This window comes from Paroedura picta, chromosome 2 (genome assembly GCF_049243985.1).
Source record: "Paroedura picta isolate Pp20150507F chromosome 2, Ppicta_v3.0, whole genome shotgun sequence".
Lineage (NCBI taxonomy): Eukaryota > Metazoa > Chordata > Lepidosauria > Squamata > Gekkonidae > Paroedura > Paroedura picta.
Genome location: NC_135370.1, coordinates 103,321,006 through 103,347,383, shown reverse-complemented (window position 1 = coordinate 103,347,383; position 26,378 = coordinate 103,321,006). Strand labels below are relative to the sequence as shown.

General features: G+C 43.0%; 1 protein-coding gene across 4 annotated transcripts in view; it reads right to left on the bottom strand.

Moving 5' to 3' along the window:
- DCDC1 (doublecortin domain containing 1) overlaps nt 1-26,378 on the bottom strand; it is a 396,547-nt gene that overhangs the window by 236,934 nt on the left and 133,235 nt on the right. For all 4 annotated transcript variants that reach the window (XM_077321955.1, XM_077321952.1, XM_077321953.1 and 1 more), the window contains one exon: nt 18,141-18,233. In XM_077321955.1, coding sequence (XP_077178070.1) covers nt 18,141-18,233 — 93 coding nt within the window. The remainder of the gene's footprint in view (nt 1-18,140; nt 18,234-26,378) is intronic.

The following is a 26,378-nucleotide window of genomic DNA, read 5'->3' as shown; positions in this document are numbered from 1 at the left end:
TCAGAGCATCAGGATGCTGACTGTACCAAATCCCAGGCATTCTGAAAGCAATGCAGCAATCATTAGGATGTAATCGGCCACTCTTGATACATGTAAGTAATCATGTGATTTCTCCAGGGAAAGTCTTCTGCTAATTTTAAGAGGTGAAATTACAGTGTCTTATGATTTATGTATTGTCCTATGATGGAAGCTTCTATTCAGCAACCCCAAAGATATGCTACAATTTTGTTCTGGAATGGGAACAGCCTTTGCAGACTGAATATACTGCATAAACAGTTCAATTTGTTGAGTCCATTACATTCAATACTGGGCACCATGCTGTTAGGCCACATGGTATAGCTTGTTCCAATCATGATGATAATGGAGTTGCAGAAAGTTAATGAAGGAATTCCAACCCAGCCATAAAAATATTGTACATAACATCAAACAGTGTATGAACTAAGCCCATTCCTTCTCATATAAAAGCATAGACAGCAAGCATAAGAATATGCTAGAAAGGTTTAACTTACTACTCATATCTGAGGTACGGCTATCCTTTTCATTAAGGACTGTCATGTAATAACAAATAAGCAAACAAAAGAAAGTATGTCAAATATAGGAGATAATCACTGTTCTTTACTGTCCTCCTTTCTCCAAAATGAAAGACTAAAAGGTCAGCTTTAGGATTATTATTATTGATTAAACTTGTATACAATCACTGCCCCCACCCCCACCCCAAATAACTCAGGGCAGTGAACATCATGGTCAAACACTGTTTGATTACAAAGTACATATCTACAGTCCATATTAAAAATTATTCACATTCAAATTTAAGCAAATTGGTAAAATCATAATTAGCAGCTGTCCGGCTCCCTCCTGATGTTCTTGTTGGGCATTTCAGATGGGATTTGGGAGAGGGCACAGTAGATGTTTCATTAGCATTATAATTGGCAGCCAATTGATATTTGTTTATTCTGCAGCCTATATATTTAAAACCATTTATTTTTGCCTACAGATTAAATCACTTTTAAATATCTTTTTAGTGGTTTCTTCAGATGTCATTATTTCCCATGATATAAATCCTGTATGACACTCCAGAGTCATGTATACAATTACTCTGCTTATATATGCCACCGCTACATAAAACTGTAAATGGCTATTAATTTATTAATAATCCTAGCTAAATCAGCTTCATTATCCAAGTGAAAGTTGTCTGTGAACTTGGAGTTGCATTGCTACCAAAGAAAGAAATACCAATAATTTTGCCAGCAAAGCTTGGAATGTTGTTGCAGCTATATCAAAGATACTTTTAACAAGCTCAGGCTATTCTGCAAAAATGTCCTTTCCTTTGAAAACAAGCTTGCTTAAAAGGTTAATCTGCAAGTGACCAAGGCCCACATATTCCTTAACCAATTCACATTAGAATTTAATTCTCTCCATTTCAAGGTACTGCTAAAGCAAAAACAACTCTATAGAGCTGGAGAGCCGGCTTGGTGTAGTAATTAGGAGTGGCAGCTTCTAACCTGGGTGTAAACTGCACGGATCTTTTATTCCACTCCCAGGTCGATTCAGTCCCTCCCGTCTGCACTGAAATCGATTTCCAGTTTGATTTCCATCGATGGAAATTTTCCATCTGCAACCGTCATGCCTCAACCCGCATTCACCGTACCTTTCCCTCGGAATATCAGGGAGCGCTTATTTTCCGGAATATCCCCCAATCCGCGCCGGATGCACCAAAGGATCCACGTGTAGATCTCCTCGGCACTCGGATTAACCGGCATTCCTCCCCCCACTCCTCCCCAATGGTGACGTTATGGAGCTGTCTTTTGCTGATTGGTCAACCAACCCCCGCGTTTCCAATGCTGACGCTGCGTGGTTCTCTCTTGCTGATTGGTCGACAACCCCCCCCCCTTTCTAATGCTGACTGAACGTGTTTATCTCCTGCTGATTGGTTGACTCGCGGAGTCGAAAGAAAGGGGGAATAATTGTTTCACGGGTAAATACGCTGTTCAGCTCTGTTTTGAGAGCTTAGATTGTTTGAGACAGCACAGAAATGGAAAAGTGTACAAATACGGTAATAAAAAAAACATATCCAGGCGCACTCTGGTGGGAAGTATGTCAGAACGTCAGGAATCTATTTAAACTAACGTGCTGCAGATGACGCAAGTATGTTAAAGCTGTTTCGTTTCAGAAATAATGTTTGTTGCAGATCACTCATAATGCCCGAGCCCGAATCAGGCTGAGATCGGCAAGAATGAAAGCGGGAAAATCAAGGGCCATTTCGCACGGCTTCAACATAGCACAATGGTTGCTAATTGGAAACGCTACTAATTTGCCATAACCCACGACATCGTAGACAATCTGCAACAATCCTGAAACCGACCCGCAAAAAGCGCTTCGTTGTAGCGCTTTCAGGGGAATCCAGAAAAGTGGATTCACCCTCCGGATAGCGATACACTCCTGCAACCAATCTGCAACAGTAGCGCTAAAGACCTGTGCGTTACCATTGTTGCTGGTTCTTCAAAGTCCCTCCCCCTGGCTCTCTCCTCCAAACTTCCGGCAAAGCGATCGCCATTTTTTTTTCTCCGAGCAAGCGGGGATAAACGCACCAGCGAGCCTCTTTCTGTTTAGAGGCTTCCCTGGCTTCAGTCCTTCACCTTTAGTCACTAAGCACAAACCACATAAAAGCCCGTTTGCTGAAATAAAGTCCCTTTATTTTTTACACATAAATTCAGCCGAAAATCGGGCCCGTGAGAGGGGGGGGGGATTTTTTTTTTATCACTCGAGGCAGCGTGCCAACGATCATACAATCAAACGACAGCTCACATTAGGCAGCTGGATGGGTCTCTCCGTAGCAACGAATCTACCTAGATTCGTTGCTATGGGTCTGTTTTTTTTTTAAAAAAACCTTTCTTAAAGGGAAAGGGGCTGTTTGGGAGCATGCTAACGGCTGCCCATTGGCTGCTTGACGGCCAGGGGCGGGACGAGCTTGGCAATAGCGCTTCCTTTCTAGCGATTTCTGCCGAGACCGGAAGCCTGTGGGAAACGCTAAAAAACGCAACTGATTCCACTACAAAGGCAGGTATGCATAACGACGAATTCCACTATTTTAAATGGCGATTTTTCATTCCGCAAACAATTTGCAACAAAGATCCCCGTGCGAAAAGGCCCCAAGAGATGCAGAATAGGCCCTGGAGAGCCAGGTTTCATTTGGCGCTACTCCACATGCTACCAGCTGGGTGACCTTGGGCTCACCACAGCACTGATAAAGCTGTTCTGACCAAGCAGTAATATCAGGGCTCAATCAGCCTCACCTACCCCATAAGGTGTCTGTTGGGGGGAGAGGAAAGGGAAGACAATTGTAAGGCGCTTTGAGACTCCTTCGGGTAGAGAAAAGCAACATATTTCTTCTTCTATAAAATTCCTTAGTGTAAATGTTTTTCGTGGGGGGAAATCCCTCTCCCTCCTTCATTCAAATACAGTTCTGAAAGAAGACAAAATGTGACCTTTTGTAATCCCTGTATTAATATGTCTGTTCATAACTCAGTCTCTATGTTGGAGAAGCATCCATGTGGAAACATGCAGGCTTGTAAGATACATAGCCATTCCTTTTACATATTATCTGACCTTATTAGGAAAGGAAGCTTATGTTTTGCTTATGTATATTTAAACCAAAAAAAGCTTAGGTATGTATAAACCAAAAGAGCCCAAATATTTTATTGTCTAGTCTTCAGAAAAATGCAGTATGGATTTAGGTTGATGTATCACAAACACAGGAAGAATGATTGTTTCTAAGAAAATGATAATCTATCTAAGTTAGGTCCAAGCCCCTCCCCCCTTAATTAGAGACATTTTGTTTTTGTGTAATGCTTCATGCCAAACGAACAGGCATACAGGTCTGTGTACGTGTCTGGGGGGGAGTAACTTTTTTATTACAGCAATATCAAAAAGTAGATACAGAGTGAAAGTAGATTTGTTGTTGTTAGGTGCGAAGTCGTATCCGATCCATCGGGACCCCATGGACAATGATCCACCAGGCCTTCCTGTCCCCAGAGTCGATTCCCCAGAGTCCATTTAAGTTTGCACCTACTGCTTCAGTGACTCCATCCAACCACCTCATTCTCTGTTGTCCCCTTCTTCTTATGCCCTCAATTGCTCCCAGCATTAGGCTCTTCTCCAGGGAGTCCTTCCTTCTCATGAGGTGGCCAAATTATTTGAGCATCTTCAGGATCTGGCCTTCTAAGGAGCAGTCAGGGCTGATCTCCTCTAGGACTGACCGGTTTGTTCGCCTTGCAGTCCAAGGGACTCGCAAGAGTCTTCTCCAGCACCAGAGTTCAAAAGCCTCAATTCTTTGACACTTGGCCTTCCTTATGGTCCAACTTTCACAGCCATACTTTGCAACTGGGAAGACCATAGCTTTGACTAGACGCACTTTTGTTGGCAGGGTGATGTCTCTGCTTTTTAGGATGCTGTCTAGATTTGCCATAGCCTTCCTCCTCAGGAGCAAGCGTCTTTTAATTTCTTTGCTGCAGTCCCCATCTCCAGTGATCTTGGAGCCCAGGAAAATAAAATCTGTCACTATCTCAATTTCTTCCCCATCTATTTGCCAGGAATTGAGGGGGGCGGATGCCGCATAATCTTTGTTTTCTTGATGTTGAGTTTCAAGCCAACTTTTGGACTCTCCTCCTTCACCCGCATCAACAGGCTCTTTAGTTCCTCTTGACTTTCTGCCATTAGAGTGGTATCATCGACATATCTGAGGTTGCTGATATTTCTCCCTGCAATCTTGATCCCAATTTGTGACTCCTCTAACCCCGCCTTTCTCATGATGTGCTCTGCATACAAGTTAAGTAGACAAGGCGACAGTATACAGCCTTGCCGAACTCCTTTCTCAATTTTGAACCAATCAGTGATTCCATGCTCGGTTCTCACAGTTGCTTCTTGACTTGCATATAGGTTTCTCAAGAGACAAATAAGATGCTCTGGTATTCCCATCTCTTTAAGAACTTGTCACAATTTGTTGTGCTCCACACAATTAAAGGCTTTAGCATAGTCAATGAAGCAGAAGTAGAAGTTTTTCTGGTACTCCCTAGCTTTCTCCATGATCCAGCGTATGTTGGCAATTTGATCTCTAGTTCCTCTGCCTCTTCGAAATCCTGGAGGTTCTTGGTCCACATACTGCGGGAGCCTAGCTTGTAGGATTTTGAGCATAACTTTGCTAGCATGAGAAATGAGTGCAATGGTGCGGTAGTTTGAACATTCTTTGGCATTGCTCTTCTTTGGGATTGGAATATAAACTGACCTTTTCCAGTCCTGTGGCCATTGTTGAGTTTTCCAGATTTGCTGACATATTGAGTGTAGCACTTTTACTGCATCGTCTTTTAAGATTTTGAATAGTTCAACTGGAATACTGTCACCACCACTGGCTTTATTGTTGCTCAGACTTCCTAAGGCCCATTTGATTTCACATTCCAGGATGTCTGGCTCCAGGTCAGTAACTACCCCATCATGGTTATCAGGGATGTTAAGCTCGCTCTTGTATAGTTCCTCTGTATACTTTTGCCACCTTTTAAAATCTCTTCTGCCTCTGTGAGGTCCTACCATTTTGGTCCCTTATCATACCTATCTTTGCATGAAACATTCTCTTCAGATCTCCAATTTTCTTGAAAAGCTCTCTGGTCCTCCCCATTCTATTGTTTTCTTCTATTTGTTTGCACTGTTCATTTAAGAAGGCATTCTTATCTCTTCTAGCTTTTCTCTGGAATTCTGCATTCAGTTGGGTGTATCTTTCTCTTTCTCCCTTGCCTTTCACTTTCTTTGTCTCCTTAGCTATTTGTAAAGCTTCCTCAGAGAGCCATTTTGATTTCTTGCATTTCTTTCTCTTTGGGATGGTTTTAGTTGCTACCTCTTGTACAATGTTGCGAACCTCCGTCCATAGTTCTTCAGGCACTCTGTCTATCAGATCTAATTCCTTAAATCTATTTGTCACCTCTACTGTATATTCGTCGGGGATATGATTTAGTTCATACCTGAGTGGCCTAGTGCTTTTCCCTACTTTCTTCAATTTAAGCCTAAATTTTGCAACAAGAAGCTGATGATCTGAACCACAATCAGCTCCTGCTCTTGTTTTTACTGACTGTATAGAACTTATCCATCTTTGGCTGCAGAGCACATAGTCAATCTGATTTCTGTGTTGACTGTCTGATGATGTCCATGTGTCGTCTCATGGGTTGTTGGAAAAGAGTGTTTGCTATGACCATTGTATTCTCTTGACAAAATTCTACCAGCCTGTGGCCTGCTTCATTTTGTACTCCAAGGCCAAACTTGCCTGTTATCCCGGTTATCTTTTTGCTTCCTACTTTAGCATTCCAATCCCCCAAGATGATAAGCACATCATTTTTTGGTGTTGCTTCTAGAAAGTGTTATAGGGCTTCATAGAACTGGTCAACTTCATCCTCTTTAGCAGCAGTGGTTGGGGCATAGACCTGGATTACTGTGATGTTGAATGGTTTGCCTTGGATTCAAATTGAGATCATTCTGTCATTTTGGGGATTGTATCCCAAGACTGCTTTTCCTACTCTCTTATTGATTATGAAGGCTACTCCATTTCTTCTGTGAGATTCTTGTCCACAGTAGTATACCTGATGGTCATCTAAATTAAATTCACCTATTCCTGTCCATTTTAGTTCACTGATTCCTAAAATGTCGAGGTTCAGTCTCGTCATCTCTTATTTAACCACGTCCAGCTTGCCTTGATTCATGGATCTGATGCTCCAGGTTCCTATGGAATAAAAATCTTTACAGCATCGGACTGTCTTTTCACCTCCAGTTACCTCCACAACTGAGCGTCCTTTCATCTTTGGCCCAATCGCTTCATTCATTCTGGTACGGCTACTCATACTAGCTGTCTGGTCATCCCCAGTAGCATATTGGACACCTTCCGACCTGAGGGGCTCATCTTCCGGCGTCATATCGTTTTTCCTTTTGGAACTGTCCATTGGCTTTTCATGGCAAAGATACTGGAGTGGTTTGCCATTTCCTTCTCCAGTGGATCACCTTTTGTCAGAGTGATCTACTATGACCTGTCCATCTTGGGTGGCCCTGCATGGCATAGCTCATAGCTTCACTGAGCTATGCAAGCCTCCTTGCCATGGCAAGGCAGCAATCCTTGAAGGGGGTGAAAGTAGATAAATATGTATAAACAAATTATATGTGTGCATGTATCCATAGCACAATATAAGTTCAGAAAGATAGAGAGAAAAGATCTGAACCTATCACAGAACTTCAGTTAACCCTCAGTTTAAAAAAATACTTCTGTATCTTGCCTTTGGGGTATATTTTTCTTAGGTAAATTTCCATTATTTGAAAACCAGAAACGATGTTTTGAATGTAAGATATCAGAAAACAAATTCATGCATTATAAAGAAATGCATATAAAAACATCTAAACCATCCACAATGAATAATTTACAACAATTTTGTAGGCTCCTATACCAATAACTTCTTTATGTATTCATTCATTTATTTAAAACATTTATTACCTGCTTTTTTACCCTGCAAAACTCAACACAGCTTGCAATGGAAATAAAATGATTACCAAAACCACATAAAAGACTACCATTTACATTCTCAGGACTGCCAATAAATAATAAATCTCTATTTTTATAACCTGCCCAGGGTGGGTAACAACAACATAAAATAATTTCAATAATATATAAGAACACATAATCTTTAAACCGCCCGTGGCGCCACGGGCGCCACGGACTATATAATTCGGTAAGGGGGGTAGAGGTGGGATTAGTCTGTGATGAAGAAGGGTCCGGATTGGACCCTTCCTCACGATAGACAATCGGAGGGACCAATCGGCAGGCGTGAAGTGCCTGCCGATTGGTCCCTCCGATTCCCAGCTCCAGGAACTGTGAGCCGCGCGCAGCGCGGCTCGCAGTTCCTCTCGGCCTGACGCGTCAGGCCGCCGACCCAGGGAGCCCCCGGCAGTCGCGCAAAGCGCGGCTGCCGGGGATTCCCTGCCTGGCGGGCTAACGCGGCGAGAGGCGCAAAGTGCCTCTCGCCACGTCAGCCCGCCGCCAACGAAACAAGCTCGCCGCCGCCGACCAGCCCGCCGCCGCCGCCGACCAGCCCGCCGACGACGATGATGACTGAGGTCAGGACCTAGCGCCCGCTGCATTCCCCTGAAGTGGGCTTGATTACTAGTATACATAATAAAAGAGCCTCTTGTGGTGCAGAGTGGTAAGGCAGCAGACATGCTGTCTAAAGCTCTGTCCATGAGGCTGGGAGTTCAATCCCTGCAGCCGGCTCAAGGTTGACTCAGCCTTCCATCCTTCCGAGGTCGGTAAAATGAGTACCCAGCTATGAAAACTCTAGAGGGCATCACCCCAAGGGTCAGACTTGACTTGATACCTTTACGTTTAATATACATAATATAATTCAAGTTTTCCCCCAACTTATTTTAAATTGGGGGGCAGCTACTTGGAGAGCAGCTCTTCCCTCAGTTTCCAGTGGTGAGACTGCATCTCTTGGTGGCCCATCAGGGCCTTGACCATAGGACTGGTGGAACAGCTCAGTCTTGCAAGTCCTATGGAAGTAGTTAAGGTCTTTCAGAGCCCTGATCTCTCTCAGCAGAGCATTCTGCCAGGCGTAACTGAATTAGTCTGCTTCCCGTAGAGCCACTGAAACCAAACAGCTAAGCAGTGGTCCCACTACTCAGCTGTTTGGAAACTCCAGCTTTTTGCTCCCTAAAAAAAGCTGTGGGGAGCAGAAAGCAGAGATTCAAATTTTAAATGGCTCACAAACTGATAGGACCTTAGTCAGTTTGCAAACAAGTTTCCTGGACACCAGAGTGTCCAAGTTCCAGAAACACGTTGCTAGGAGCCCAAAGGTGGCATCTTGGAATCTAATTGTCTATGATTCCAGCTTGAACATGTTTCCCCTATTTTTTAGATTTTTGATCTTTATTTTTATAGTTTTTGTTCCTCCTATGTGGAAGAAGCATACTTTTAAAGAAACTCCAGCTCTGGATAGGCCAGACTTGAAGTTCTAGGTCCACGCTGCTGTGCTCTACCCTCCTCTCCTCCTACATCTAAGGAGTTTGAAAGGTGAAAGGCTCACAAGCCTATGAAAGTCCAGCCTCCTCAACTTTCCTGAATTCTTGGATGGATAGCTATGAAACTACAACACTGAACTAAAACTCAGAAAGACAAATGGGTGGTAAGATGGCTATTAATGCTTTAACCATTAGACTGACTAATATGCATTAAGTTTTCCTTCATGTTTGCAACTTTTAGTTTCAAGTTTATTTACAAGATCTAGTATTTTGTTGTTCATGTAAGCTGAAATGTGGAAGAGTCTCCTTCTCCAAAGAGCATTAGCAACTGCTGGTGCCTAAGAAGTGCTAACAACTCATTTGTCTTTGTGAACAGCCCCAAGAAGAGATCAGGGGAAAGAGGCTCCAGAATCACTAGTGATAAATCTATGGTATGCAGGGGTAGAGAATTTCTTTCCTTGATAAGGACCGTTTGCACCCACTTTCACCCTCAAGGTACACAGAAGTTTTGACAATCAAAAGGTGGGAGGCACTGGTTGTCAGTGGTGAACTGGGAAGTCAGCAGTAGCAGGGATGCAATGACAGAGTATTTGGCAGAAGTGATGGTAAGGAGTATCTTGGTTAGTCCCCTGAGCCCATCACTACTGATTACCCAGAGTTCTGGTCACCCAAGGCTGGCATCTGGTATCGTTGGTAGTCATGAGTCTCCTCTCTGCCCTCCCACCAGTGTCCAGAGTAAGTGGGCATTCTCTTACCTGGGAGTTATTCTCAGCCCCCATCTGTCCTGCCTGGACCTGGCCAGAGTGGATGAGTTGGCCTTCTTCAAGGTCAACCTCCACCTGCTAGGATACCCCTCTCTGGACCTCAAAGAATAAGCTCTAGGCCTCCTGTTATTCCCCTGAAAGTACTACCATTGCTCCTTTTCTCTGGCTGATCCACCTTGAGGCTCTTGGGTGGGAAGATGACCACATTTGCCAGCCCACCCCCAACCCTTTCTCATTGAAATTTCTCTACTGAGAAAACCTCTGGGTATCCCCCTTTACCTTTACCCTACAAAGAATGTCTCCCTCATACAACAACATCTATTTCATAATACAACACCTACCTCAAAGAACCACCACCTCAGCAAGCATGTACTTCAACAAGCATCTGACTGTACAAGCAAGTCCCTGTTTGACTATCCATTTCCATTGCATTTCTTCAATTCACAACAGGTGATCTGTACAATGTATTCCACTAACAGTGAATAACTAGAAATTTTATCTACAAGTAGGCTTACACGGGAGGATCTATATGTTTGGGTCTGGAGGAGCTTGGGAGAATTGTGGTAAAACTTGCTGGGCTCCAATGCTTGCCAGGGGTCTCTGCCGAACTGCTGTGGGATTAATTTAAGGAGCCCTTTTCAGAATTTGGGGATGTCTACCTTTCCGTCCTTCAGAACCTGCCTTTCTAGAATTGAGGGGCAGCAAGCATAGGGTGGATACCTGCCTTGTTTTTAGTGTTTGCTTCAGGGAGGTCTCCCAGGTGAAGTTTCCTTATGCGTTCTATGACACAGCTTGTTCCTGAGCTTTTCTATAGACTTCTGTTAACTGCAGCTATCTTTTCCAGAAAAAGTACTGGGGACACTTTTTATGGGGGTCCATAACTGGCACCCCAGATATGTAAAGGTAAAGGTAAAGGTATCCCCTGTGCAAGCACCGAGTCATGTCTGACCCTTGGGGTGACGCCCTCTAGCGTTTTCATGGCAGACTCAATACAGGGTGGTTTGCCAGTGCCTTCACCAGTCATTACCGTTTATCCCCCAGCAAGCTGGGTACTCATTTTACCGACCTCGGAAGGATGGAAGGCTGAGTCAACCTTGAGCCGGCTGCTGGGATCGAACTCCCAACCTCATGGGCAGACAGCTTCAGACAGCATATCGCTGCCTTACCACTCTGCGCCACAAGAGGCTCTCCCAGATATGTAATCCATCTCAAAAGTGGAGAAATTGCAAAGCAGTGGGTGGCAGGGTGAAGTTTCCTTTACATTTGGCATGTGTAGCTCGTAGGGAGTCCATTCTATATACTTTTGAACCTGCATCTGACATTTCCCCCCAAAGCATCTACTTTGGGGGAGCCTAAGTCTAATCTGCACATAACTTGGAGGGCAAGTAGAGAAGAGTAAGCAAGAAAACTCCTGGGAGTTTGCTATTTCTAGCATGCTGGGGGCTATTATACCACATCATGAACTTTATGAAATCAGCCATTTCCTTTGGTGCTAAAAGGTTTGTGACAATTCATTACTCATGAATAGGCACACCATGAACCACAAAACAAAACAAACTACATTTTTCTGGTTTGTGTCCTTCCCTAAATACAAACATACCACGTAGCTGCCTTATACTGAATTCAACCATAAGTTGGTATTGTCAACTCAGACTGCCAGTGGTTCTCCAAGGTGAGGGCTTTCACATCAACTGCCACCTGGTACTTTTAACTGGAGATATTGGGGATTGAACTAGGAACTTTCTCCGTGCAAGTACAGGCTCTTCCACTGTGCCCCTCCCTGCAGAAAAGCCTAGTGGTTCCACTAGGGCTTGAATCTAGGCCCTTCTGCATGTAAAACAGAAGTGATAACCATGATACCGTAAAACCAAAAATTTAAAATAATAAAAAGAGACCTAGATAATACAAATCTAGAAAATGTGCCACTTATAAAAAGAAATATGAAAACAGTGTAGCCAGTATACATAGAACCTTGTGCATATCTGCAAAGTTCTTCCATGCATACATGGGGCAGAGGTCTATTTTTCCTACGACTGATGAACACTTATACTTTATGGGATGTTGCCCTGTAGGTCCCTCAGTGTTTGGGTGACTGAGCAGAAGGATGACCAACACACAGTATCCTGTACTTTGGATTTCAGCAATTGCCTAAAAGAGTATAGACAAAAATGATTTGTTGCATATTAACTTGACTTTCCCCCCAAAAAAGTGATGATCAACTAATTTTTATAAAATTATTTATGTTGATTAGCAGCTAGGAACAATAACTATAATGATCGTAAATATATTATTATTCATCATGAGAGCAGAGAAATGTTTTTACTTAATAGCATTATAATGAAGTTAGTAAAATTTCCAAATTTCTCTTTGAAAGAACGACATTTGGTTACTGTAGTGATCTACATGGAGATAATGCTCCATTTTTGCTTCACAGCAATTTTGTATTATTTCATTTATAGAATATGCTGTCAAGTTCTCAGCATGAGACTTTGCAAGGAAAAAGGTTGATTTAATAGTTCTTCATTACAATATTTCCCGTGGTATCTTATGATTAGCACACTATGGCTTGACAATGTAAACTACAGTTTTTCCATAAAAGTAAGAACTTAGTTAACATTTTCTTTTCAAGCCAGAAATAGAATTGCAATACAATACAATATAATCCAATGAGAGCAAAAAGTAGTATTTATCAGCTTTGAATCATAAAATCATAGAGTTGGAAGAGACCTCCAGGGTCATGTAGTCCAACTCCCTGCAGAATGTAGAAAATTTACAACTACCTGCCCACCACAGTGACTCCAATTCCTTGTCCAGATGATTTATTTATTTATTATATTTATATACCACCCTCCCCTGAGGCTCAGGACAGTTTACATAAAACATAAAAATCATTACATGGAACTAAGTTTTTCATAACAACAACAATAATATTAACAGAGGTAATAAACAATAACAATGGGAACAGGTCCAGAGCATAACACTTGGGTGGATTTTTGGGTGGGATGGAGAAGGGGCCCTGTAGATGTTGCTGGTCACTTGGTCTCAACCAAATGCCTGGTGGAAGAGCTCCCTTTTGCAGGCCCTACAGAACTGTTTTAGCTCCATCAGGACCCTGTTAATCAAGGCTCAAGACCTTATCTTGGGAACCAAGCTAAGAGAACTCACTGATAATGTAGCCCATCTTCCTGAGACCCCTTGCTCTCTACAACATATTGAATCATGTGTTGGTAAACATCTGGCCTAGTTTGCAGAAGCAACCCTCAAGATTAACCCTGAAACTCAAACAGGGAATTAGAAAGTAGCTGAAGAACATTAGCTGAGGAGTGGTTGAAACTGGAGTAGTTGACACACTGTCAGCAGTTTTGAAACAAGAGTCATTGGAGGAGAATAGTGGCACATAGCTGGGCCATCTCCTATATCCCGAGAGGCCAAGAAAGTGAGACCATTTCCGCATGAGTCATTTTCCTCAGATCACCCTCTCCTTGTGAGGTTTATTCAGGCTTCCTGGTGACATCGCCTCCCTTCTGTGGCTTTCCCAGGGCTGGTGCGCCTCTGCCTGCCCGTTGCCCTGCGATGAGGGAACATAGATAAATCCGCAGTCCCTTTCTTATCACAGGAGGGATGTCAGGAAGGGAAAATTGGGCTGTCTCTTTCCCCACCCTCTGAACTACCCACCCACCCCAAGAGTCACTTCCATCCTCCTGACCCCGCCCTTTTTTTCAAAGGACTTTTTTCAAAACCACCTTCTACAGGGTCGGCAAGGGAGCCTGCTACACAGTTCCAGTGTAATGAAATTACACCCAGTCCATTTCATGCATGCATTGCTTGAATCATGTTTATGTGGAGGGGTGACCAGAGCTGAGGGGGAGAGATGTGTTCTTTCTTTCTTTCTTTCTTTCTTTCTTTCTTTCTTTCTTTCTTTCTTTCTTTCTTTCTTTCTTGCTTGCTTGCTTGCTTGCTTGCTTGCTTGCTTGCTTGCTTGCTTGCTTGCTTGCTTGCTTGCTTGCTTGCTTGCTTGCTTGCTTGCTTGCTTTCAATGGATTGTAGCCCACAAGCTCTCACTCAGCCCAATTGTTTAGGGTAGTTCGGTCTCTTACCGCCAATTTTTTTTGTTGTCAATTGGAACTTGGCTGTGAGGCATTAGGGAGCTATTTTGCGGATAAAGTCTTGTCGTTCTACTGCGACCTTCCCACTATGGTTAATACAATAAATGAACTGGAGGCCTGTTGGCTGCCTTTGGAGGTGATATTTGATGGCTTCAGATGGCTCTCTTTATCTAAAGTGGACAAGTTGCTAGGGTCGGTCAGGGTGATCACTTGTCCCCATGATCCCTGCTCCTTAAAGGGGTGGCCAGCGAATAGGCGGCCAGCTCAAGGACATTATCAATCTCTCCCTGTTTACCAGGGGACGGTGGTTCAACCTCTCCTTTAAAAAATGTCATGGGACCCACAGGACCTGGCCACCTGCCACCTGGTTTCTCATTCAGCATTCCTGGGTAAGGTAGTTGAAAAGGCCATGGCAGACCAGCTCCTGGCATTCCTGGAAGAAACTTTGGTTTTTGATCCATATCAGTCTGGCTTCCACCCTGGTCACGGGGTGGAGACAGTGTTAGTCACCTTGTTGGATGACATCCATTACCAGCTGGATCGAGGCGAGTCAGCTGTCCTGGTTCTGTTAGATTTGTTGGTCACATTTGATGTGGTCGACCATGAACTGCTGGCTCACTGCCTTGCCAGGATGGGGATACGGGGCACAGCTCTTAGCCAAATACACTCCTATCTCCATAACTGGATGCAGAGGATGATGGTGGAAGATGAGTTCTTGCGTACCTATAGTCTCTCTTGTGGGGTCCCTCAGGGCATGGTTCTCTCCCCCACACTATTTAATATCTTTATGTGCCCTCTGGTCGAGTTGGTATGGAGTTTTGGGTTGGGTTGTCATCAATATGCGACATCCAGCTCTATCTCCTCATGGATGGCCGTCCCGACTCTCCCCCCCTAACCAATTGCCAGATGTTTGGAAGCAGTGACTGAATGGCTTGAGCAGAGTTGTCTGAAACTCAACCCCTCCAAGATGGAGGTCCTGTAGCTAGGAGGTAGGGGGATAGGCCAAGAAGTGTGATTACCCACCCTGGCAAGGACATAACTCATGACCGTATCCCAGGCCAGGAATCTGGGTGTGACCATTGATGACTCGCTAACTATGGAGGCTCAGGTCAAGAAGGCCAGGCATTCTTCCAATTTCACCAAGCTCGGCTACTAGTGCCCTACCTGTCTCCTGAACACCTGGCCACACCTAGCCTTGACCAGGGCTAGGGCCTTTTTGGTCCTGGCCCAGACCTGGTGGAATGAGCTCCCAGGTGAGTGGCAGGCCCTGTGGGACCTTTCAACATTCTGCAGGGCCTGCAAAATGGAGCTCTTCCACCACGTCTACGGTTGAATCTGGGGCAGTGGGGAATCAATGGGGCCCTTCTGGTGTCAAGCAGCAACTTGGGTTATCTTGTTCCTTCTTCTTCTTCCCTCTAGAGGTAGGGGCAGATGGGGGCGATGTTCTGCCATGTTGTCTGGTTTATTGTATTTCATGTATTTTGTGTCCACTTTAATGGGGTTTTAATGGAGTTTTTAATTGGACGTTTGTAAGCCACCATGAGCCAGTCTGGGAGTGGCGGGTAATCAATTAAATAACAACAACAACCATGTGGGTGGGATCCAAGGCAAAGAGGCGGGTTGCGGCTGCTTTCTCCTTTGCCTTGCTGTGCTTTCTGCAAATCAAGCTCCTCTTCAAAGGAGAGGGGGAAAGACATGAAAATACCACCTGGCTAACTATAAATCATTATATGTTGTTATGGCTCTACATTGCTTTGCAGATCTTGATTTTTTTTTCTAAAAAATATTTTCTGTTTGGGGGTTGCGGCTGCTAGGATACAAGAATATAGCAATGAAAGGTGATTGGTGGCTGACGCCACAGCACAGTGATTGACAAGCCAAAATGGGGGGGGGGGGGGCAGGTTGTCCTGACTTTTGCTCAACCATCTTGTCAGGAAGCAAAAACCCAGGAAACCGCTGGAGGACAAAGCGAAAGGAGGGCTCTTATCATTAATTTTCATCTAAGCTCTCCAGAATGTTTTGCTGTAGCTACTTCTTTTCAGATTTGGCCTTGGTATGGATTCATGTGTGTGGCTTTGAATGGATATTAGAATATGATGCCCAAATTGCTTGTGTTATTTAATCTAATGCAATTTGTTTTGGAAGGTGGACATTCTTATCCTTACATCCTGGGAAAAGATCCTGCTGCTTTTAGAGGGTGTGGTCAGTCTCTGATCAGCCTTGAGATTTAATCAATGCATAGTTGGTGCAGTTTGTGCCTAACAATGAATCATAAGAAATCACAGAACTGTGTAGTATATGAAAGTTCCCTCAGATCTTCACTTTTTACAGGAGCCCATCTCCGGACTATTGTGAAAATGATGTTTGTTTATTCCAGATTCAAAATGTAACCCATTTTCCCCAACCAAGAATTATTCAATGGTTTAATCAAACTTTTAATAAGATCCTAGATATGATTAGATTAAAAGTTATTAATGCAACACACAACAAGAAGGGGGAATCCCAAAGTGGCTTACAACGTCCTTTCCTTTCCTCTCCCCACATCAGACACCCTGTGAGGCAGGTGGCACTCAGAAAATTCTTAGAGAAACTGCTCTGTGAGAATAACCCTAAGAGAACTGTGACTACCCCAAGGTCACCCAGTCTGGGAGTAGGGAATCAAACCCGGTTTGGAGTCTGCTGCTCTTCATTGACAAAACATTGGTATAGGTAAAGGCCCATGACATTAAATGAGCATACATGGCATTCCTGAAAAGTATGAATTGAAATCTCTAAAAAGTTTACCTACAGCTTTTTACAGAAAAGATGTAGCACTTTCACTGAATCCCAAATCTTAAGCTTATATACAGCGTGCTTATTTGTAAAAGATTATGCTTCTACTGAATCTCTTTATTGAGTTATTTACTTATTACATTTCTAGACCACCCCAATTGCATGTAGCATCTCAGGGAAGTTTACAGCATTTATGCATAAAATAATACATTTAAAATAATTAAAACAATTAAAATTAACTAAAATAAAAAAATGTAAACAGTAGGCCCAATCTTGTTGGATTGGTCAGTCTGTTCTCCTTCTCATTGGAAGGGCAGTGGGAGAGAAGACTGTTTGTTAGTGAAAATTACTGCAGTTGCATGTTTGTTGTTTACTGGACTCAACCAAAAGCCTGGTGGAAGAGCTTTGTCTTGCAGGCCATATGGAACTGTGTAAGTTCTGTTAGGGCCCTGATGTTCTTGTGGAGATCATTCCACCAGGCAGTTGTCAAGGCTGAGAAAGCCCTGGCCCAGTTGAGGCCAGTTGGTGATTTGCTGTTACTGAGCAAAGCGCTGTCTGGGGGACATATTCAGATAGGCAGTCAGATACCCCAGGCCCAGACTGCATATGGCCTTAAAGGTCAAAAACAAAGCTTTGAAGTGAACCGGGACTCTACTGGGAACCAAAGTAGCTGCCACAATAACAGGCCTTCCTCAGTGTTCCCGTGCAGCAGCACTTTGAACCAGCTGTAATTTCCAGATTAGGGACAAGGGTCTGTTACAATAGTGGTGGGAATAGATCAGAGAATCATTTTTTTTCTCCTCATAGGAAATAATGGAGATTGGATTGGGGCGCCCTCTTTGGGTGTCCCTCGAATTGGACCCCCCTGGTCCAATCTTTTTTTGCAACCTGGGGGTTCTTTTGAGGAGCAGCTCCAGAAGCTGTGCTGTGAGTTTGTTGCCTCTACCTCAACCCCCTACCCAGAGCCCAGAAAAGAGTGAAAAGGGAAAATCTCCATAGACTTGAATGGTGCTATTAGTTTCAGTGGCGCTGAATTGATTTCTCCAAATCACCTATAATGTTGTTTTGATTTGGCCAAATCGATTTGGATTAATTGATTTACAGTGGTTATCTTCAGTTTTCAAATTGATTGTCCTTCATAGTCAATGCAAACATCTTTGTGTCTTTTTGCAACCTCTGGTACTGCGTACCTCCTTCTAATTTTTCAGAGGTTTCTCCCCCTCCTCCTTTTCCCCAAACATAGAAGGTCATCAAAATCTTCAAGGGCTAAATGTAATGAAATGTTTTAAATGTGAACATATTACTTATGAAGGAAAAGCCTGCCAATTTTAAATCTGAATTGATTGTACTACTGATACGGACTACTAAAAACCTCATAATGCAATATGTCATGCTCTATTCATAAATTCATATACATAAACATTATGCATAACTTTCTAAATCACTACCATTCACTTACTTTATCTTGTTCTACATACAGTTCTTCTGTTTTCAGTGATAGAATGCCCTTGATTGTAATTTTCTCCCTCTGACCATCAAGAGCAAAATCCAGCTGAAATGATAACAGAATTTGTGAAATTTGTGAAAAAAGCAGTATACTGTATATATCATAGTATAGTATAGATCAGATTATAAATCCATCAAAATCTTCCCACAGCAGACAAAAATAGCCTGGCTATTCACACATATTTTAGTAGGATGCACTAATAGCCCAAAACATGGAAGAGGGGATTTGTTCAAAAGAGCCATAGATGGCCCCAGCTGAATTAAAATGAGGAGGAGGTTTTGAACTTTGGTGAACAGTGAAGAAAGCTGGCAGAAAGAGAGTTGGTTCATTTGAAAATTAGTGTAGGTGAGATTTACAATACCTTGGACCATCAAAAAGACCAATAAATCAGTCCTGGATTAAATCAAGCCTGAATTCTCCCTGGAAGCTAAAATGACTAAACTGAGGCCATTATTCATTGGTAACATTATGAGCTTATAAGAGTAACTGGAAATGGCAATAGCTGTAGGGAAAGCTGAAAGTCGCAGGAATTAGGAAAATCCAACATGAGATGTATTAACTGAAGAAGGCAGGGGAGAGCAAGTAGTGAGGAGATCCAGGTCCCTCTCCAGGAAACTAATAACCAGTCCCTTGTTTCAGGGACATTCCCAGAGAAAGAATCAGAGGCCATGGTTCCAGCTTTTTCTGATAATGGACAGCCATCCGTCAACACCCCCAAACAATCTAGCCAGTTGCTTGGAAGCCATGGTGGAGTGGCTCAAGCAGAGCTGGTTGAAGTTGAATCCAGCCAACACAGAGATCCTCTGGCTGGACCAGCATGCTGAGAGGCAGATGGTGAGGGTACCAGCTCTGGATGAAGTCCAACTGACATCTGTAACCTCTGAAAAGAGGCTTGGCATGATTCTGGACTCTTCCTTTCAATGGAAGTCCAGATTGTGAATGCCACTCACCTGACATTTTTCCATCTATGCCAGGCATGGTAACTAGCACCTTACCACTTGGCACCTAACCTAGCCAGGGTAATCCATGCTACTCTCACCTCCAGGTTAGACTTCTGTAACTTGCTCTACATAGGGCTTTCTTTGAGACTGACTTGGAGACTCCAAATGGTACAAAATGAAGCAGTGCAGGTTCTTACATGAATCCAGTGGAGGGCGTACATGACCGAGTGTATTGGCTCTAAATTAGAGACTGGATCAGATTCAAGGTTTTAGTATTAACCTTGAAAACCATAAATGTCTGGAACTGGCATATCTGCAGGAACATCTCTTCCATTACATCCCCCCCTCCTCCAAAGCTTCATTTCTTCATTTATTTTTAATTATATTTCCAGGCCACAACTCTGGGACCTACAAGCTCACGGTTGCTTGCAACAAAGGTTAAAAATACAATAAAATATAATAAAACCAACCCCAAGACCCTCCCCACCCACACACCAGTTCCCACCATTCCAACCCATCTCCACTCTCCCAGGCTGCTATATCTCAAACAAGGCTGTTCCACATGGACACTCAGACGAGGGGAAAGAACTTCTTCTTCTGCCCGGCTTCAACCAAATGCCTGGAGGAAGAGCTCCATCTTGTAGGAATTTTGACAGCTCTGTCAGGGCCTTCATCTCTCCTGGGAGCTCATTCCACCAGGCAGGGGTCAGGGCTGAAAAGGCCCTGGCCCTGGTTGAGGCCAGGTGTACTTCCCATGGACTGGGGATCACCAGCCTATTAGCAGTCACAGAGCACAAGGCCTGTGTAGGGCATAGGGAGTTAGGTGGTCCCTCAAGTACACTGGGCCCAGACAGTTCAAAACCAAAACCTTGAACTTGATTCAGTATTCAACTGGCAGCCAATGCAGTTTAGTGGCTTACTGATGCAGCGGTATTTTATCACTAGTATTGGAACTGCTAACACATAAAGACTGAAAGTCTGGTTGTTATCAGAATAAGAGAGAATGTTTAAAAATACCATAAAGAGATTGTAAGCAGTGATTGTAACTATAAAGTAATACAGTATTTGCTGGCGTATAAGACTACTTTTCCCCCCTGAAAAACGTGCCTCCAAGTAGGGGGGTCGTCCTACACGCCAGGTGCACTTCAGTTGGGATAGACATAGCTGCCCATAGTGGCCCAAAGTACTGTAATGTAATGTAACAAACTCTATATTTTGAGTGGAAATGTTGGGGGGTCGTCTTATACGCCCAGTCGTCTTATACGCCGGCAAATACGGTATATATTTAAAAATATTAAGCAAAAGCATGATTGTAACTAAATTTGCATGTTAAAAATTTGCATGTTAAAAATAAACATTTTAGTATAATATACATTGCTAGCACTGTATGTGTGTGGATGTCTGTGTGTATATACAAATTTAGATAATATATATATATATATATTCACATTGGGAAATTATTATGCAGTGTTAATAGCATCTCTTTCTGGTATCAAGACATAATGATAATATGCCTCTCTTTTTAGGGCACAATTCTCCTGTCACTTATGCCAAGTGCATATCTACTTTTGGCATAATTTAATGGGAAAAGATACATAACAAATTTCTTCTTAAGGCTGAATGAAATCCTGTTGGTACATGAAATCCTGTTGGTACAGTCCCTAGTACATGAAAAACAAAGAATGCTGCATTAACTAAGGGCAACAGGTAGCTTGACCTGAAGAACAAATATCTTTAGCATGCCTACTTTCTAGAGTGTACCCTTATAAATGCACAGACATTCTAAAAATTCTTCTAGCAGGGACCTAGAGGTTCTAACTACACAGTATGACTTTATCATTATTCAAAACATTTTTAAAATGTTTATAAATGGGCAGTTCTTTTACCAGCCAATCGTTATAGATAAAGCTAGAATTTCATCTTTTTAAATGCATCTGACAAAAATAGCATCGTGTTATCTTTCTTGCCAAGTAATCCGATACTGTAGAACATTTTTTTAAAAAACCCAAACTTCCACAAAGCTTCTGTTTATGAAATTTGCCTCCACTTCAGAAAACAAATTGCTTTTAAATCCCAAAGAAATCAATGAGATTTAAGCAACATAACTGTGTGCTGCGTTGCAGCCAAGGTCTTTAAACAATTCTTCTGCTGTAAACTCTTCATCAGTCTCGTCAGTATTAGCTATGCTGGAAGCCTTTTTTTCCCACTGCTGCCATTATATAATACACTCTAGCAGTATCAAAAAAGAAAGGAACATATAGTACAGGGAGCTGTTTTACAATTTACCTTCAAACAGTATAAAACAGAAGAGAACTGGTGACATTACAAGATGAATAGCTTAACTGGAGTACATTTCATAGTTTTGTACAGGTATAAATCTCTCTAGTTATTTTAAAAATGGCAAGTCAAAACAAGTCAGTAAAGGCAAGTATGGTCACTTAAAAAAATCCAAATAATTCTAAAATGCAAACTTCTGGAAGACTTAAAGAAGAAATAGGGCCCAGTTCAGACAACTGGAATGCCGTTAGCATTGCCTGCCAGCAGCTGGTAGTTGATTGGAGTCTTGAGGGAAGGGGACATGGCATGACAGCATTATATCACTTCCAGGGAACACCAAGCCATGATGTTATGCCTCTCCAGGAATCACCAGGAACTCTACAATAAAATCACTGTGTTCCTAGCAGTTCCCAGTGAGGCATGATATCACTTTTAAGTTTTCAGCTGAAGTGCATAGCACCATCATGCCAATTCCAATCTACTTTGATATTCTCTTACTAGCCATGGAGTGGTGGTGGGCAATAGGAGATCTCCAGCCTCTGGTGGGTAACTGGTAACCCTAAATGGTGCACAGCTCTGTGACACAAATACAAATCACAATGGTTTCACCAGAACTTTTTTTTAGTATTGCAGCTCATGTCAGTTTAATGGCCAGTGTAAATTTTTGTATCATATTCTTATTTCATAAAGGTAAAGGTAAAGGTATCCCCTGTGCAAGCACTGAGTTATGTCTGACCCTTGGGGTGACACCCTCTAGCGTTTTCATGGCAGACTCAATACGGGGCAGTTTGCCAGTGCCTTCCCCAGTCATTACCGTTTACCCCCCAGCAGCAAGCTGAGTACTCATTTTACCGACCTCGGAAGGATGGAAGGGTGAGTCAACCTTGAGCCGGCTGCTGGGATGAACTCCCAGCCTCATGGGCAAAGCTTTCAGATGACTGCCTTACCATTCTGCGCCACAAGAGGCTCTTTCACTGCTTATATTTATTTCTAAAATAAGAATAAATAAAATAAAAACAGCATATTCTTATTTCATAAAAAGCTTGAATGATTCACATGCAATTAAAATCTCCTATAGTGTGAAGCTATGCACACATGATTACTCAAGAGCATGCACCACTTATTTTAACTGGAGTTACTCCCAGGTAAATGTGCATAAGTATTTTTTAACTTGAAGAAATACTGCAGTAAGACATTTATAAGCAGTGAAAGCAAGAGATCCAGCCATTCCTTACTACTGATTTAATTGTTTAATATGACTGATCTATTCAGAATACATAGACATTTACTTAAAAATATTATGCATTGACTCTAAGCAGCACATGTGGTGATCTAGTTAGAATAATGAAGCAACACAAATGTAACATTTTAAAAAGCTATAATTTCCCCATCCTTATCCATAGTGCCTCTATGGCACGCTGGAGCGTGTCTGGCCTGCTGAGACTGTCCGGACTTGAATCCAGCCCAGTCAGGGTGTGGCCAGCAAAGCTGGCCGCACCATGATTGGGCTGGCCCCTAATGTCACCACCCTCCCTACACAGCCACTCACCTCTCCAGCACCCTGACCGCAGATGAGCCTGTCTGCCGGGGCTGACACATGTGCGGTGCCCCACCACTCCACCTGGCCAGGAGGAGGAGGTGGCCAGGAGAAGGAGGTGGTGGCAGCACCACCGAGGAGGCAGCCATGGGCCTAGTGAGGAGGCGGCCACAGAGCCACTGGGGAGGGGGTGGTGGCAGAGGGCGGCCAGTGGTGGTGCTGAGGCGGCATACAAGGCCATGTCAGCAGCCACACACAGCAAATGGTAGAGATGGAGAGCCCTGCGAGGAGCCTCCAGCCACACCATGGAGGAGGTGCCTCACTACAGGTAATGGGGCAGGCAGTGCCAGCCAGCCCGGGGCCCACCAGCCCCATGGTTGACCCATGCTCCCCCCACCTTGGGAGGGGGAGGGGGCAGGGGGACACCAGTCCTCTCCACCCCTTGACATCGCTGCCTCCCCACCAACCGCCGTCCCACTAGCGCCCGCTGCATTTCAACTTGCAGTGGGTTTTCGACTAGTCATATAAATAATTCCCAGATTTAAATTTCTCCGACTGAATCAATGAGATTTAAAAGCACTGAACTTGGATTGTGTTGTCCTGCATATGCCAATTAATTTGTTATATACTGATAAACACCACTCTTGTATAACGTCAGTCATTCTAAAGTATGTTTTACACACAGATCGATACACTTCAGCTTAAGGAATGCCTTCGTGTGTATTGACATGACTCCCGACGGCCTGTTGCTGAACAAAGAAGTAGGGCAAATTAGTTATTTATATATACAAAGCATGGTGATAAAGGCCAGCTGCAGGTATTTTTGGAAAGTGCGTTTTAATAAGACCCTATTCAGTTGGGGAACAAATGGCATCACAGTAGTTTGAACTACCATGTTTCCTGCAAAAGCTTCCTTGCTTTCTAACAACAAAATCAATCATTTGTCCAGACTGTGGGGAGTGAAAGTTAGTTACTGAAAAGAGATTCCATATATAAAACAAGTCAATAACTCATTGTGTGTTATTGTTGGGATGAAGAAGTCAGCTTTCAAAAAGCTGGCACTGCTTCTTTCCAAATGAATGTCACTGTATTCAGAGATGGGAACTGAGGGGGTATTTTCTGTTTGTTTCTAGCTTTTCCTTCATGCAACTTTCTTATGCAAGATAAAACCAAAGTGGCTCTTTACTGACTCTAGGAAACCATCTCATAACTAGGGTACATTTCTAACTTAATTACTTTGAAAGATTCTATTTTGTTAACTTCCAAACCAATTAGCTTCAGAAATGTTTATTTCATCATCATGTTAATGTTTACTTATGATAACTGAAGTATTTCTGTATCAAAAATTAAAGGCCTTGATTTTAAAATATTAAAACTGGCTATATTGAGAGGGTTAGCTGTGTTAGTCTAATATAGAAACAACAATAACAACAAAACAGAAGTCCAGTAGCATCTTAAAACATTTATTTCACCATATGCTTTCACTGGGACTCTCCCCCCCCCCCCACCGAGTCTAAATTTTCAATTTTATATTGTTATATCACTATATCACAGAAATACTGGACAACAACAGCTACTATATGGCGGAAGCAACTGAAATTCACAAACATCAATACAGTTTCAACAAAAAGAAGAAAGTCTGAAAATCAACAGAACTTTTAAAAAGTTTAAAAGACTGGTATGAGAATGGAAGACCATGGGACTCTAAAAACACATCACAATAGTTCATCAGACAAGATAGGCAAGACCTTGACTAATGAACTCTACCCAGACTCAGGAAAAGCACTTCCAAGTTTCAGTCCATCCTCTGGGAGAATCCCAAATGACAGGAATGTGATTACCCGCCACCACCCAGATAAATCAATGACCGGCAACTGTTCACACATTTTAAATTTTGGCATGATTTCCATTTTGCCTACCTCTGAAAATGCTTGCCAGAGTTACTGGCAAAATGTCAGGGATTAAAATTATCAGACCACAGCCACACAGCCCAGAATACCCACAACAGCTAATAAAAGACTTCTGCACCTTCCACCAGTTGTACAGATGAGGGGAGTTTTTTGCAGATGTAACAACTGCATACAGGAGAAAAACTGAGGATGTCTTCGTGTTCTGTTTTCTGCCACGGGCACCAGCAGAGCCTATCCCTGTGTAGGCCCATGTGGGCAAGAAAGAGTTGGGCTGTCCAGACCTCCCTTGCCTACAGCATCCCGGCAGCGACAAAAATGCCCCAGTCAGTTCTGCAGAGCTTTGCAGCAGCACAGAGCCAACTGAGACATTTTGTTTTATTTTCAGGAAGGTGGGATTGTGTGACAACACAATCCTACCTTCATTAAAAAAAAAGAAAAAAGTAGAATTAATTCCCCCTTGGTGGCAGAACCGTTCTGCCCCAGTTGCCTCCATTTGGAGGCAGTAATCCAGGGCAGACCTGGCGCACCACCCAAAAAGGTCCCACATGGAGCACAGAAAGCGGCTGGGTGAACAGCCCTGCTGCAAACATCCACCAGTAGCCCAGCATGGCTACCACCATGTGGAATTAGTATGAGTGATTTTTTTCTCCTCCATCTACAAAAATGGGGGCAGGCAATGAGAGGTGAGGGCAGAACACCGCCTGCCTCCAGTGAAAGATGAGCAGTTCCAGAGGTGAGGTACAAAACCAAAGAAGGCCTTCTCTGGTAGCTAAAACTTTCCTTATTTCTTCAAGTGAGATAATATGGAACAGAGCCTTTATGAAAGAATTGAACTCTCAGTTGGGAATTTTGGGAATGAAGACTGAGAAATGCAGAGTTTGGGAGGAGAGAAAATTCAATGGCCTTGTGATGCCACATAGTCCATCTTCGGAAACTGCCCTTTTCTTCAGGGGAACTGAATTCCAGGTCCCAGCTGGAGGGTGGGAAAGGTAGTTTTTTAAGTGGGACAACCTCCAGGTCTTTAGAAGTTTAACCAGATGAGTCAGTTCTTTGAGCTGTCCACAGGAAAAGCATTTTAACACTGCTGAGATTTTAACAATTGTAGTGGTTGTTTTCTCCGTGGCCCAAATTGTTTTAATCTTGCTCAATAATCATTTTATTGATATTATTCTCTTTGACACTTTCTTTCCTGTATTTAAAAAAGATCTGCAGCTTTAACCTATTTTGTAAATTTTTTAAGTTTTTAGTTTAATTTTTTAGCCATTAGCAATGTATTTCACTCCATCCCACTATGGAAATAGGTAAAGTGATGCTAGCCATTGTTGTCAGTCACAGTCCTTGTACCCCAGAGGAAGGGAACTATCACACAAGCAAAATTAACCCTTTCTCAGGCCAGTACACACAAAAGTATTACATATACGTGATGAAAAGAACATTCTCATTTGTCAAAGATAGATTTGAGTTTAGTAGCACCTTAGAGATCAACAAGTTCTTCAGGGTATATGCTTTCAAGTAGGGATGGGCA